This window comes from Desmodus rotundus, chromosome 8 (assembly GCF_022682495.2).
Source record: "Desmodus rotundus isolate HL8 chromosome 8, HLdesRot8A.1, whole genome shotgun sequence".
Taxonomy (NCBI): Eukaryota; Metazoa; Chordata; class Mammalia; order Chiroptera; family Phyllostomidae; genus Desmodus; species Desmodus rotundus.
Window position 1 is genome coordinate 130,389,451 of NC_071394.1, and position 12,307 is coordinate 130,401,757.

Genomic DNA, 12,307 nt, shown 5'->3' on the forward strand with positions numbered 1-12,307 from the left:
GTCGTCATTGGACAGCGGCAGGGGCGAGCTTGGGCTCAGCTACCTGTTGCCAAGGGCGCTGTACACCGGCGGCGCTGCGCGCGGGGAAGGCTCGTCTCGCGAGAGTGCAGCTCCTTTCTTGGTCGTGGCAGCTGCTGCTGCTCAAGGGTCGACATGGACGCTTCGAAGGACTACATTTGGCCGCGGGCAAGCTCGGAGCTCATACTCCTCCCGGTCACGGGTTTGGAGTGCGTGGGGGAACGGCTGTTGGCGGGTGAGGTTTAATTTGAGGCGCGCCCTAGCGGGGAAGCCGAGTGCCCTCCTGGGCGGAGCCAGAGAACAAAGGGATAGCGGGAGGAGGGGGACTGGCGGTGTAGGGAGGCCGGCCCGGAGGTGGGCGGGAGCCCTGGAGATGGCGGGAAAGTGGCCCGGCCGGAGGGGCCCAGGAGACCAAAAACCCCCTTCCCCAAAACCTGATGTGGCTACCGAGGCCCTTCAGAGACTGCATCAGACGTGGAAAGGGCGGGTGGGACCGCGGAAAGGTGTGGGGAAACGCAGTCGTTTAGGAGGCAGGGGAAGGGGAGGAGGAATTGTCCCTTTGATGAGTTGAGCGGGGGTTTGTCTTCTCCCAAGGAGATGGGGAGGGGATGTTGGGAATGAGGCACCCTCAGAAAGTGGGCTGGTCCGGGGTGTATCCTTGGAGGAGGGCGAGGCACCGAAGGCGGGGGTGTGGCCTCCAAGGCAGGTGAGATTTTTGTCCTGAAAGTTGGGGGCGGGGGTGGGGGCGGAAATGAAGAGGCTTCTAACAAGGGTGAGGTCTTTGGAAGGCGGAGGCTAAGATCTCCCTAAGATGGTTGGGATCCAAGAAATTCAATATCCTTGTCCACCTCCACCTTTTCCCAGGGGAGCGGGGTTGGAAAGCACAAACCAGCAAAGGCCTGGGTCCTGAGGCTGCAGAGCTGGGGAGCAGTGAGGTCTGTCTGGAGCCCCAAGTGGCCAGTGAGGTCTGTCTGGAGCCCCAAGTGGCTGCTGCTGCAGAGGTTTAAAAGGGTCTAAGGCAGAGGACTGACTGTCGAGTCTTGAGTGAGCTGCTGCCAACCCCGCGAGAGTAGGGGTGAGATGGGGAGGGGTGCCTAGTTTTGATCCAGTATGGGGGCCCTGGGAGCTTAGGGTTCCTACGGTGAGCTAAACTGAGTCTCCTGGAGGAGGAGAATAGCTAGACAGAAACCTAGAGAAGCACCAGAGTGAACTAGGGGGAGAGCAGGGGTAAGTTTCTAAGGATACTCAGCCCTGAGGAGTTCCAGAGGATAAGCATTCGAAGGCCTTCAGGCTGAGAGAATTTGTCGCTTTTGGAGGGAAGAGGAATTTCTGTGCCGCTGGAGGAGGGTTGGGGTATGGAAGAAGAGACTGGAGAAAATAGCAGAGGCCAGTCAGTTTTAGGTCTCGATCTGATTTTATCTCTTAAGGGCTGTGGGGAGGCCCCACTGAAGTGTTTTAAGCAGGGAAATGGCTCGGGAAATACAGGTTATAAAGCTGTTTAAGTGGATTCACGGCTTCTGTGACTTCCAGTCTGGTTGATTTGGACTTCATACATGGGGCATCTGTACCTTCACTGCCATCCTTTGAAGCCACGCAGCTGTGTGTCTCCCTGATCCCCTCCGTGGCATTCTCTCTAGCCCATCCTTCAGCCCTTCATTTTTTATTTCAACCACATCACCCAAAGATCTTGCTTACCTCGGGTCGTCAAACTTATTTTCTCTGCCAGGGAAGGTTCCCACCCCCTACCCTCACCTGCTTTTCCTTTGGCTAACCACTGCTCATCTTTGGTTCCTCAGCCTGAATAAATGTTCTGTCCTCAAGGTGGCCTCCCCTGGCACTCACCCAGTCTTGCTGGGTCAGAGCAGCTTCTCAGTCTCAGCGCTGTTGACATACTGGGTCAGATCATTCTTTGTGTGAGGGACTGGCTCTGCATTGTGGGGTGCTGAGCAGCACCCCTGGCCTCCACTCCTAGGTGCCAGTAACACAGTTCACAGTTGTGACAATCAGAAATGTCTCCAGACTGCCAAATGTCTCCTGGAGGGGAAATTGCACCCCCCAAAAAACAAAAAACTGAGAACCACTGGAGTAGGCTTTCCCATTTTATATTCTGAGAGCAACCTATATAGCTCTTTCCTGGAACTTACCAAATTACAACAATGTAGGTTACTTGTGTGCTGCTGTTTAGTGTCTGCTTAGTTCATAGAGCAGGGCCTGTGGTTATTCACTGCTCCAGCGTGTACAGTTCATTGTCTGTTTTATAATTGATGTCCAATAAGTATTTACTGAAAGTCTGTAGATTGAGATTGCAGACTAGGAGCGGCATAAGGGACTGTTAGGGTCATGTCCGGTTGAGAAGTGATGTTCTGGGCCAAAGTCAGTGTGGTGGGGATTTGCATGCTGTTTAGGAAATGAAATCCACAGAACCTGGAGGCAGAGAAGATGTGGGAAGTTAAGAGGAATGAGCTGTGGGCTTCCTGGTGTGGGGCTGGGTAATGGGCAGATGGTTAGTATGATGAGCACTGGGAGAACTTGAGGATGAGCTAGTAGAGTGGGAGGTGCCTACAGGGCAGCCAGGAGGCAGCCAAGGGCCATAGGAGCCCTTGCTGCCAAAGTGCAGGCTGCCTCTCCTATTTCTCCCCATCAGTGTTGAACGCGCTCACGTCCTCTGAGGTACAGGGAAGAAGCTCCTGGAAATCGGGTGGGGTTCTGCTGTAGCCTGAAGGTGAAAAGATTGTCTTAGTGGGAAGGCCTCTCATCTGGGGTTAGGAGCTTCGAGAACAATTCATGTGCAGGTAGATGAGGCTAAGAATTTGGGGACTAAAGCTGAGAGGGTTCCCATCTGAAGCCTAAGTTAGGTGGGGCGAGGAGGAGGCTGTGAGTGTGAGGAATTCTCGGCCGGATTAGAATGTCACCACTGAAAGTCCGGCTGAGGCCGAGCCCGTGGTTTCAGGACTGCGGGATTGTCTGTCCTGGTGCACTCATAGCTGCGTGTGGAGAAGCCCCCTGCCCTCCCCTCTTCACAGCTCATCAGTTAGATGGGGGTTCTGATGTGGCTCTTTGCCTCTGTCTAGGTGAGGGGCCGGATGTCCTGGTGTACAGCTTGGATTTTGGTGGGCATCTGCGCATGATGAAGCGAGTACAGAACCTGCTTGGCCACTACCTTATCCATGGGTTCCGAGTGCGACCAGAACCCAGCGGAGACCTTGACTTGGAGGCCATGGTAGCTGTGTTTGGGAGCAAGGGACTCCGAATTGTGAAAATTAGCTGGGGACAGGGCCGCTTCCGGGAGCTCTGGCGCTCTGGCCTGTGGAACATGTCTGACTGGATCTGGGATGCACGTTGGCTCGAGGGGAACATGGCCTTGGCCCTGGGCCACAACTCAGTGGTGTTGTACGACCCTGTGATCGGGTGCCTCCTGCAGGACGTGCCCTGCACAGACAGGTGCACCCTCTCATCTGCCTGTCTGATTGGAGACACCTGGAAGGAGCTGACCATAGTGGCAGGTGCTGTTTCCAACCAGCTTCTGGTCTGGTACCCAGCAGCTGCTTTAATAGACAATAAGCCTGTAGCCCCCGACCGACGGGTCAGCGGGCACGTGGGTGTAATCTTCAGCATGTCATACCTGGAAAGCAAGGGCTTGTTGGCCACAGCTTCAGAAGACCGAAGTGTTCGCATCTGGAAGGTGGGTGACCTGCGGGTGCCTGGGGGTCGGGTGCAGAATATTGGGCACTGCTTTGGGCACAGCGCCCGTGTGTGGCAGGTCAAGCTGCTAGAGAATTACCTGATTAGTGCGGGAGAGGACTGTGTCTGCTTGGTATGGAGCCATGAAGGTGAGATCCTCCAGGCATTTCGTGGCCACCAGGGCCGTGGGATCCGGGCCATAGCGGCCCATGAGAGGCAGGCCTGGGTGATCACTGGGGGTGATGACTCAGGCATCCGGCTGTGGCACCTGAAAGGACGTGGGCACCCAGGCTCGGGGGTCTCAGCTCTCTGCTTCAAGTCCCGTAGCAGGCCAGGTGCCCTCAAGGCTGTGACACTGGCTGGCTCATGGCGAGTGCTGGCAGTGACTGATACAGGGGCCCTGTACCTCTATGACCTCGAGGTCAAGTGCTGGGATCAACTGCTGGAGGACAAGCGCTTCCAGTCCTACTGCCTTCTGGAGGCAGCACCTGGTCCTGAGGGCTTCGGACTCTGTGCCATGGCCAGTGGGGAGGGTTGCATCAAGGTTGTTCCCATCAACACTCCAACTGCAGCCGTGGACCTGACCCTGTTCCACGGGAAGGTACACAGCGTGAGCTGGGCCCTGCGTGGCTATGAGGAGCTCCTGTTGTTGGCCTCAGGCCCTGGTGGCATGGTGGCTTGCCTAGAGGTCACAGCCGCCCCCTCCGGCAAGGCCATCTTTGTCAAGGAACGCTGCCGGTACCTGCTGCCTCCCAGCAAGCAGAGATGGCACACGTGCAGTGCCTTCCTGCCCCCGGGTGACTTCCTGGTGTGCGGAGACCGGCGGGGCTCTGTGCTGCTGTTCCCCTCCAGACCAGCTCTGTTCGAGGATCTTGGGGCTGCAGGAGAGGCTGGGGCTGGGGCTGGAGCCCTGGGAGTGGATAGTGGCGGAGGGGAGGGTGAGACGGCCTTAGCCGAGTGGGGCCCTGTGTCCATCCTTCCTTCCCTGCATGGGAAGCAAGGTGTGACCTCAGTCACCTGTCACGGTGGCTACGTGTACAGTACAGGGCGTGATGGTGCTTACTACCAGCTCTTCGTGCAAGGCAACCAACTGAAGCCAGTCCTAAGGCAGAAGTCCTGCCGAGGCATGAACTGGGTGGCTGGGCTCCGCATGATGGCTGATGGGAATATGGTCATCCTGGGTTTCCATGCCAACGAGTTTGTGGTGTGGAGCCCCCGGTCACACGAGAAGCTGCATATCGTCAACTGTGGTGGAGGGCATCGCTCCTGGGCCTTCTCTGATACTGAGGCAGCTATGGCCTTTGCTTACTTGAAGGATGGGGATGTCATGCTGTACCGGGCTTTGGGTGGCTGCACCCGGCCACACGTGATTCTCCGAGAGAGCCTGCATGGCCGTGAGATCACTTGTGTAAAGCGTGTGGGCACCATCACCCTGGGGCCTGAATTTGAGGTGCCCAGCTTCATGCAGCCTGACCACCTGGAGCCCGGGAGTGAGGGGCCCAGCCTGATTGACATTGTGATCACGTGCAGTGAGGACACGACTGTCTGTGTCCTGGCACTCCCCACAGCCACGGGCTCAGCCCATGCGCTTACAGCTGTTTGTAACCATATCTCCTCGGTGCGTGCAGTGGCTGTATGGGGCGTTGGCACCCCAGGGGGCCCTCAGGATCCTCGGCCAGGCCTGACTGCCCATGTGGTGTCTGCGGGGGGCCGGGCTGAGATGCACTGCTTCAACATCATGGTTACCCTGGACCCCAGCACCCCAAGCCACCTCGCCTGCCATGTCATGCACCTTTCATCTCACCGGCTGGATGAGTACTGGGACCGGCAGCGCAATCGGCACCGGATGGTCAAGGTGGACCCGGAGACCAGGTGATGTGCACTGCCTGGAAGGAGCAGGGGGTGGCGTTGTGCAGGGCTGTGCCTGACAGCTATGTTCTCTCTGCAGGTACATGTGCCTAGCGGTGTGCGAGCTTGGCCCACCTGGCCTTGGCCCCCTTGTGGCTGCAGCCTGTAGTGACGGGGCAGTGAGGTAAGAGCATCAGGGTTTTGGTGGTGGGGGCAGGACAAGGTGCAGGGTTGTTTAGAATGGGTTCTGAGCTGGGCCGCCCTCTGTCCCCCCAGGCTCTTTCTTTTGCAGGACTCTGGGCAGCAGCTGCAGCTCCTGGCTGAAACTTTCCACCACAAACGGTGTGTCCTCAAGGTCCATTCCTTCACACATGAGGCACCCAACCAGCGGAGGTGAGAGGGGCACATGACAGTTCTGCGTGGGTCTGTGGGGCCCCTGTTGCTTTCCATCTCCCTGACTGACCCAGCTGTCTTTTCCTGGCTCCCAGGAGACTGTTTCTGTGCAGTGCAGCCACTGATGGCAGCTTGGCCTTCTGGGATCTCACCACTGTGCTGGACCCTGTCTCCGCTGCCCTGGAACCTCCGGCAGACCCTGGGCTTCCATACCGTGAGTAGCTCGTGTGCAACCGTGGCTGTCCCTCCCTGTCTCCCACTTCACCTTCGCCCACATGGCAGGCTGGGCCCTGACAACCATCTCCTTCCTCCAGGGCTGGGTAATCCCTGCCTGACACTCCAGGCTCACAGCTGTGGTGTCAACAGCCTGCACACCTTGCCTACACGTGAGGGCCACCTTGTGGCGAGTGGCAGTGAAGATGGCTCCCTCCATGTCTTTGTGCTTGCTGTGGAGGTGCCAGAGCTGGAGGAGGCTGGGGGCGCTGCTGAGCTGGTGCCCCAGCTGCGTGTCCTAGAGCAATACTCTGTCCCTTGCGCACATGCTGCCCACGTGACGGGCATCCACGTTCTAAGCCCAAGCCTCATGGTCTCCGCCTCCATCGATCAGCGGCTGACTTTCTGGCGTCTAGGGCACAGGGAGCCCACCTTCATCAACAGTACAGTGTACCACGTACCAGATGTGGCCGACATGGACTGCTGGCCTGTGAGCCCCGAGTTTGGTCACCGCTGTGCTCTTGGGGGCCAGGGACTCGAGGTTTACAATTGGTATGACTGAGGTGTCCCGCGGTGGCCGGCCTGCTGGGTGGGGGGCCTGCCCACAGACAGAGTGGAACAGGAGTGACTGTGCCCGTGCCCAGCGTGCCTCGAGGGGAGGAGGCGGCGGCCGCGGGTTCCTGACTTCAGAGCAGGCATTGCAGGTGAGTAAAGCCTGCCTAGGGTATGCCCCCAGTCTTCACAAGAGAGCAAAGCTTTGTAACAATTTATTTTGGCACCTGGTCTCTTAACAAAAGCTGTGTTTTTGTTTGTTTTACAGTTGATGACTTTGTGAACATTCCCAGATACTGGAACCTCTGTGGCCTTAGATGTAGCTCAGCGGAGGGAGACCCAGCATGGCCAGGCCAGTGTGGAGCACTTCACGCACAGCCCGTAGGAGCTGCAGACGGGCAAACATTTGACCGAACAGGTGTGGTCGAGGCTCCTGGAGGAGAGAAGGGGCCTGCTGGTCTCATCCTTAGCTTCCTTCCCCTGCACCTCCCACACACCCCGTTGCTATGTGCTTACTGTTAGGATGTGTACCCGATTGTAGTATGAGCTGAAATCCATGCTCAGCTGCACCAGAAACTTGCACACCTAGACAGAGACTGAGTCACTGGCCTGTCACTTTGCCCTTATACCCCAGGCCAGAATAAAGAGTGTGCAGTGTCTGTCCCAGTCTTTCCTGCCTCACCGTCTCTGTGTGTGCGGCCATGTGGAGCCCCGGGGCTGTGAGGTCCAGGGCTGCTGTCTGGCTCAGCAGGTCTGGGAAGGGGAGCACGCTGTTGAAGAGCAGCAGCCACTCACCCTGTGGGGAGAAGGCTGCTGAGAGGGCACGTCCGAGCCGCCTGCTGGTGTCCACTGCCGAAAGGGGCACTCACCTCTTCCCGGAGCAGAGAGAAATCCAGGCTGCTCACCGGTGGGAAAGCAGGGTATAGACCTTGTTCCACACTGCGCTTGTAGCCCTCAAAGAGTGTGGCGAGACGGGCGCAATTATACATGACAAAGGTGCCACTCTTGGTCCCCTTGGTGGAAGTGCTGTCAGCCAGAGCCACGAGGAGCTGAAGAACGGCACAGCTGCAGAGAGGGCGGGCAGCCACCACACGGCCTGTTCCCCCATCCCAGTCCTGTGGGGCACCCAGGCTCACCTGCCTCTGCGGGGCCTTGCTCAGCATCTCAAACTTGATGCTCGCCACGGAGAGAACCCTGAAGGTTTCTGTCCAGGCTGGGTCTGAGGGAGCATAGGTCGGTTAGTTGCTCAGGCTCCACGGGCAAGGAACCTGGGCCAGGGGTGCAGATGACCTGCTGCCACCACTGCCCCACACCACAGCCAGTTTCCCAGGCCCACCTTGTGCCAGGTCCTTGCTGTGCTTCAGTGCTGAAGCCTTGCACACCTGCGCATGCCGGAGCCTGCATTTTGAAAAAGAGGGCCAGTGGGTGGAGTCCCAACCTCAGCTATGGTGGCTCAGTGGCTTTCCTCCCAGGCTCACTTACTCGTAGTACTCAGGGGCAGTCAGGGCGCAGGGCACACCGGCTACTTTCACAGGGCCACACACCAGGTGCTTCTGTCAGGAGGAGAGCAGGGGCTCAGCCAGCTGGTGACACCCACCAGCAGCAAAACCCACAAGGAACTGAAACCTGGTGCCGGGACTCCCCCAGGCTGTTACCACCAGGCTTGGCGCCTCCCACTCAAGCCCAGCCCCTCAGGAGACCTATTTCGTGTTCTCCAGGATGTGCCTCCAGACCCCACCACCTCCCAGGACTCCACCTGATGCTTGTTCCCATTCACTAAGCTTAATGAATGTCTCAAGGTCAAGTGTCACCTTCTGCATCAGTCAGCTTGCAGGCCCCTTGATGGGTTTTCAGGTGCCCTCTGAAGTTTGTAGGGGGAGCTCTATCACTAACCTACCTGTCTGAGAGGAGCGTGGTCATCCAGCTTCCACCAGAGAAGGTCCAGCTTCTGTTGCTGGAACTCCTCTTCGTAACTCACCACGTGGACCACCATGCAGCTGTCTGCACCAGCATCTGGGGCTGCAGCCTATAAGGGAAAACAACAGTCACTGCCGGGCACAGGGCACCTCAGTTTGCCAGAGGCCGAGGGGGTGGGATGTCAGTCACTAACCAGGCCTGGGGAGCCGTCCTCAGGCCAATGCTGCACAGCTGCCTGCAGCTCGGCCAGCACGGAGAGCAGATCCTCAGTCACTGCATTGGGAACACAGGCACTGGGGCTAGCCGGGACTACATGAGTCCCCGTCTTCTATCTGGCCCTGCTAGGCTCCAGGTCCTACCCAGACAGTTGTCCAGGTTGGGGTCATAACCAGCTGAGCGTCCCCGTCCTTCCACCAGCTCCTTCAGGCACACACTGCCCAGGACGCGGGGGGACAGGGCTCCCCTGTCACCCGCAGAGGTAAACTCTGCCAGTGCGCGGCTCCACAGGGCTTCCGTTGAGGCTGGCTCCGAGGCAGAGGGCCAGTCCACCCGCAGTTGCTGCAGGAATGTCGACATGTGCGGGTCCCGCACGGCGGGCACTAGGCTCACACTTACCCTGCAAGAGCGAGGGTGACTGTTTTAGCCTGAGGACCGGTACGGTTCACCCCCACTTACCACCTGCAGCGGCCAGTCCCCAAGGGCCACGCTTTCTCCTCTCTAGCCCCACGCGCTCGCTCACCCGTGAACGTGCAAAGCTCGAGCAAGGTGATCAGCCACGAGCACAGCCCGCAGCTGGCACAGGCGGAGTGCACAGGGGGCAGCACGCAGCGATGGGCAGTGCAGTAGGACGCGAGGACCATGAGCTGCAGGCGCAGCGGGCGCGGCATAGGCAGCCACGGAGCCGAGCACGCGCTCGAAGACGACAGACCGCTGCAGTTGGAGCGCCAGGCCCGAGGGTGTTGGCTCGCATCGCAACACCGGGGCCACACCGGGGCCCTGCAGGCCGACCACTGCATGGACCACAGGTTCTGGCACCTGCAGGGAAGCAGGCCAATGAGTGGGCTGCAGTGCTCCGAGCTACCCTTGGCCACACATCCCTTCCCAGCTCCCACCTGTCCATCCTCGAAGCGCGCCTGTAGCGCGCGCCGTGGCGCCAGGAAGTCTCGGGCACGCAGGTGGCGGGCGCGCGTCTCCTTGAACCACACGGGGCCGCCAGCTCCCAGGGCCGCGTTGAGAGCCCCCAGGGTCTCCTCCACCCCAAGGCGCCCAGTCGCCATAGCGACCGGAACCGGAAGCAAAATTTTGGGAGGCTGAACTTCCGGAGGAGCAACTGACCGGGCGGGGTATCCGGTCGCGAGTAGGCAGGTGCACCAGAGGGGAACAGTGGTGACCGCTTTCGACAGACGGCCCCACGGTGGCCCACCTGTGCTGTTTGGTCCGGGTCCGAAACCTCGGGGTTTTCTTGGGCTTAGGGTTGTTTCGCTGTCACCCGCATTAGCAACCAGGAAAAGGATCCTCGCGACCTGGTGGGGCCTCTTTCTCTCCTCATCGAAGGCTTACATCTCTATATTTGTGATAACGTTTCATTTCCGTCATTTTACGCATGACCAAAATGTTAAAAGTTCCAAATGAATTGTCACAAATAGGGCGGCTTACATTAGTGCCACCTTCACGACCTTTTTTAAATTTAAACTCATTTAAAAAGGAATTTGTTTTGAGATTTCAGGTTATTTGCAAGCATTTTCTCCTTTGAGACATGGGTCTTTTATTCCCGATAAACGCCCACTGATACAGAATTACCAGTTTTCTCCCCTTGATTCTTGAGGAATCAGAGCCATTATGATGGCTTCCAGAATTGCCAGGTTTGAAAGCGTTCTCCTTTAACCTGGTGCACTTTAACAGGGATCCATCCCCCTGCTTCCCGGTTTAGGCTCTGCTAGAGCACACTGCTCCTCCGCCAGACAGAAAGCTCTTTTCTTATCCTATGCGGACACCCGAATGTTTTCACTTCAACATAACTTATTTAAATCCTCTTTTCCTCTTTAATGAAATTGAAATTGAAACAGCACCGAGCACTGGGAAAATCGTGATCTCTGCTCTGAAGCAGGGTGAGTGCTCAGCACTCAAGAGGGAACCCTAGGAGCAGAAAAAGTTTGGCAAGGCCCCTTTCTCGGCCAGGGCTTCAAGGACCTCCTGGGAGGCGCCTAAAGAGCACTGGACGGATGCAACATTCCCGATAGCTTATTGGGCGCCTACTCAAAGGGAATGATCCTATCATTCCAAGGAACTTTCCATGTCCTGGCAGGCGTGGGCCTCTAGGACAGCTGTTATCTGGGCTGGCTGGAGACCCAGCCGAGGATTTCAGCTACTCTCGATACTAGAAAAGAGTTGGGGTGGTTTTTCCCCAGGAAGTGAAGGGTTATCTTTAGCAAGCTGCGGGCTGGGGAGGCCCTGTGGGACTCACCGCCATTGCAGCCCTAACCGGCGGGCCTAGGTCTGCCCTCTCTCCCTCACCAGTGCTACCCTGGGTTCCAGAGATGGCCACCGCCCAGACTTTCCCACGTCTAAGGCACCGTAATTTACAGCCTGACGGCGCACCTGAGGGACAGAGATTAGCAGACCCAATGGAACACGTCTGGGGTCAGGGGCTCGCCCACTCCACCTGGACCAGGACGCTGCTCAGGCAGGAGAGCAGGGAACGAAATCCAAGTGCAGCTGAAATGCTCTGGAGACAACAGCTGCTTTTGGGATTCCGTTGCCCGCTGTCCAGCCGTGGCGGTGTGTGTGTGGGGGGTCCCTTGCCCTGGGGCCAGAATAGAACCCCTTCATTTTCAGTCCCAGGAGGCGGACCTAGGAGTAGACGGTGAAATCGAGTCTTGTGGGAATGAGGAGCTCACCTGGGCCCCAAAACAATAGGAGGGACGGTGGGGGCCTCCCCCGGGATCGAGTCCTGTTCCGAATTACACCCGCGGGGTAGGATTAGTCCTGTTGATCTCCTGAAGCTAGAGCCACTGGTGAGGTGACAGTGTCGGGGCGGTCTTGGGGATTCGCCAAGAAGGAAGCGCTCCCGTGAGGCCCGGGAGGAAGTAAACCCGCTCGCCCGCCTCCGGGACACCTCCGCACCCGGAGCCCTTTGTCCGGTGACTACTAGCGCTCGGAGCTCTAGGGGCCCCAATGGGTTCGCACGGCGGCAACAAGACCCCCCAGGAATCCACCGAAACCGCCCTCGTCTGTACCGAGTCTGCCTCCCACCCGCCCGGCCCCGCGGATAGCAGACGCGGCCACGTTCCCCTGAAGCCACGACACGGTCCGGTGCGCGGAGACTCCCGAACCCCGCGCGGGCGCAAGCAACTCTCGCGCCAGTAGGCCTTCTGAATCGGCTCAAGTCAGGAGCGGTGGGACGCGAGCAGAGTGAGCGAAGACAGGGTGCTGCTCCAGCCGCTGTCTAGTTCAACGTCTAGTCCGGTTCTGTCCAATAGCTGCCACCGGAACACCTACAAGTACCCTACTACGGCGTGCCTTCCGCTAGCTCTGGCCGCAGACTGGAGCCATTTTAAAGAGGAGCCACCCGGCCACGCCCCCTCGCTCTCCCAAGAAGCCAATCCACGCGCGGCCACGCCCCGCGGGACTCGCGTCGGCGACGCCAACGGTCGCGCGGGTGACGGTTGAGAAGGGGCGTGATACC

At 58.4% G+C, this 12,307-nt stretch overlaps 2 protein-coding genes and 1 long non-coding RNA gene across 6 annotated transcripts; 2 read left to right on the plus strand and 1 right to left on the minus strand.

The window, feature by feature from the left end:
• The first annotated feature begins 82 nt into the window (after nt 1-82).
• WDR6 (WD repeat domain 6) lies at nt 83-7,106 on the plus strand. Its single transcript, XM_045199796.3, has 7 exons — nt 83-253; nt 3,090-5,571; nt 5,648-5,731; nt 5,824-5,940; nt 6,036-6,154; nt 6,255-6,857; nt 6,974-7,106. The coding sequence occupies exons 1-6, from the start codon at nt 154-156 to the stop codon at nt 6,713-6,715; spliced, it is 3,363 nt and encodes a 1,120-aa protein (XP_045055731.2). The 5' UTR covers nt 83-153; the 3' UTR covers nt 6,716-6,857; nt 6,974-7,106.
• Nucleotides 760-2,066, plus strand: LOC139441098 (uncharacterized). The gene is made up of 2 exons (XR_011651504.1): nt 760-953; nt 984-2,066. It is a non-coding gene; the product is annotated as an uncharacterized lncRNA (long non-coding RNA).
• Nucleotides 6,905-12,130, minus strand: DALRD3 (DALR anticodon binding domain containing 3). 4 transcript variants are annotated; one of them, XM_045199802.2, is made up of 13 exons: nt 11,520-12,130; nt 9,735-10,186; nt 9,362-9,657; nt 8,982-9,238; nt 8,816-8,895; nt 8,603-8,731; nt 8,188-8,258; nt 8,042-8,103; nt 7,842-7,924; nt 7,575-7,754; nt 7,388-7,501; nt 7,222-7,290; nt 6,905-7,138 (listed from the first exon to the last, which is right to left on the minus strand). In XM_045199802.2, the coding sequence occupies exons 2-13, from the start codon at nt 9,897-9,899 to the stop codon at nt 7,019-7,021; spliced, it is 1,626 nt and encodes a 541-aa protein (XP_045055737.2). In that variant the 5' UTR covers nt 9,900-10,186; nt 11,520-12,130; the 3' UTR covers nt 6,905-7,018. The 4 variants fall into 4 exon arrangements, 3 of the variants coding, with proteins under 3 accessions (XP_045055737.2, XP_024421745.2, XP_024421744.2); XM_024565977.4 differs by lacking the exon at nt 11,520-12,130 and having other exon boundaries at nt 7,388-7,475; nt 9,735-11,390; XM_024565976.3 differs by lacking the exon at nt 11,520-12,130 and having other exon boundaries at nt 9,735-11,390.
• Nucleotides 12,131-12,307: the final 177 nt, after the last annotated feature.

Coding starts and splice junctions, on each gene's coding strand:
- WDR6 (XM_045199796.3), top strand. CDS start 154: ATGGACGCTTCGAAGGACTACATTTGGCCGCGGGCAAGCTCGGAGCTC. Junction 5,572..5,647: donor AAGGTGGACCCGGAGACCAG/GTGATGTGCACT, acceptor TTCTCTCTGCAG/GTACATGTGCCTAGCGGTGT. Junction 6,155..6,254: donor AGACCCTGGGCTTCCATACC/GTGAGTAGCTCG, acceptor TCCTTCCTCCAG/GGCTGGGTAATCCCTGCCTG.
- DALRD3 (XM_045199802.2), bottom strand. CDS start 9,899: ATGGCGACTGGGCGCCTTGGGGTGGAGGAGACCCTGGGGGCTCTCAAC. Junction 8,732..8,815: donor AGGACGGCTCCCCAGGCCTG/GTTAGTGACTGA, acceptor TTTCCCTTATAG/GCTGCAGCCCCAGATGCTGG. Junction 7,755..7,841: donor GCAAGGCCCCGCAGAGGCAG/GTGAGCCTGGGT, acceptor GCCGTTCTTCAG/CTCCTCGTGGCTCTGGCTGA.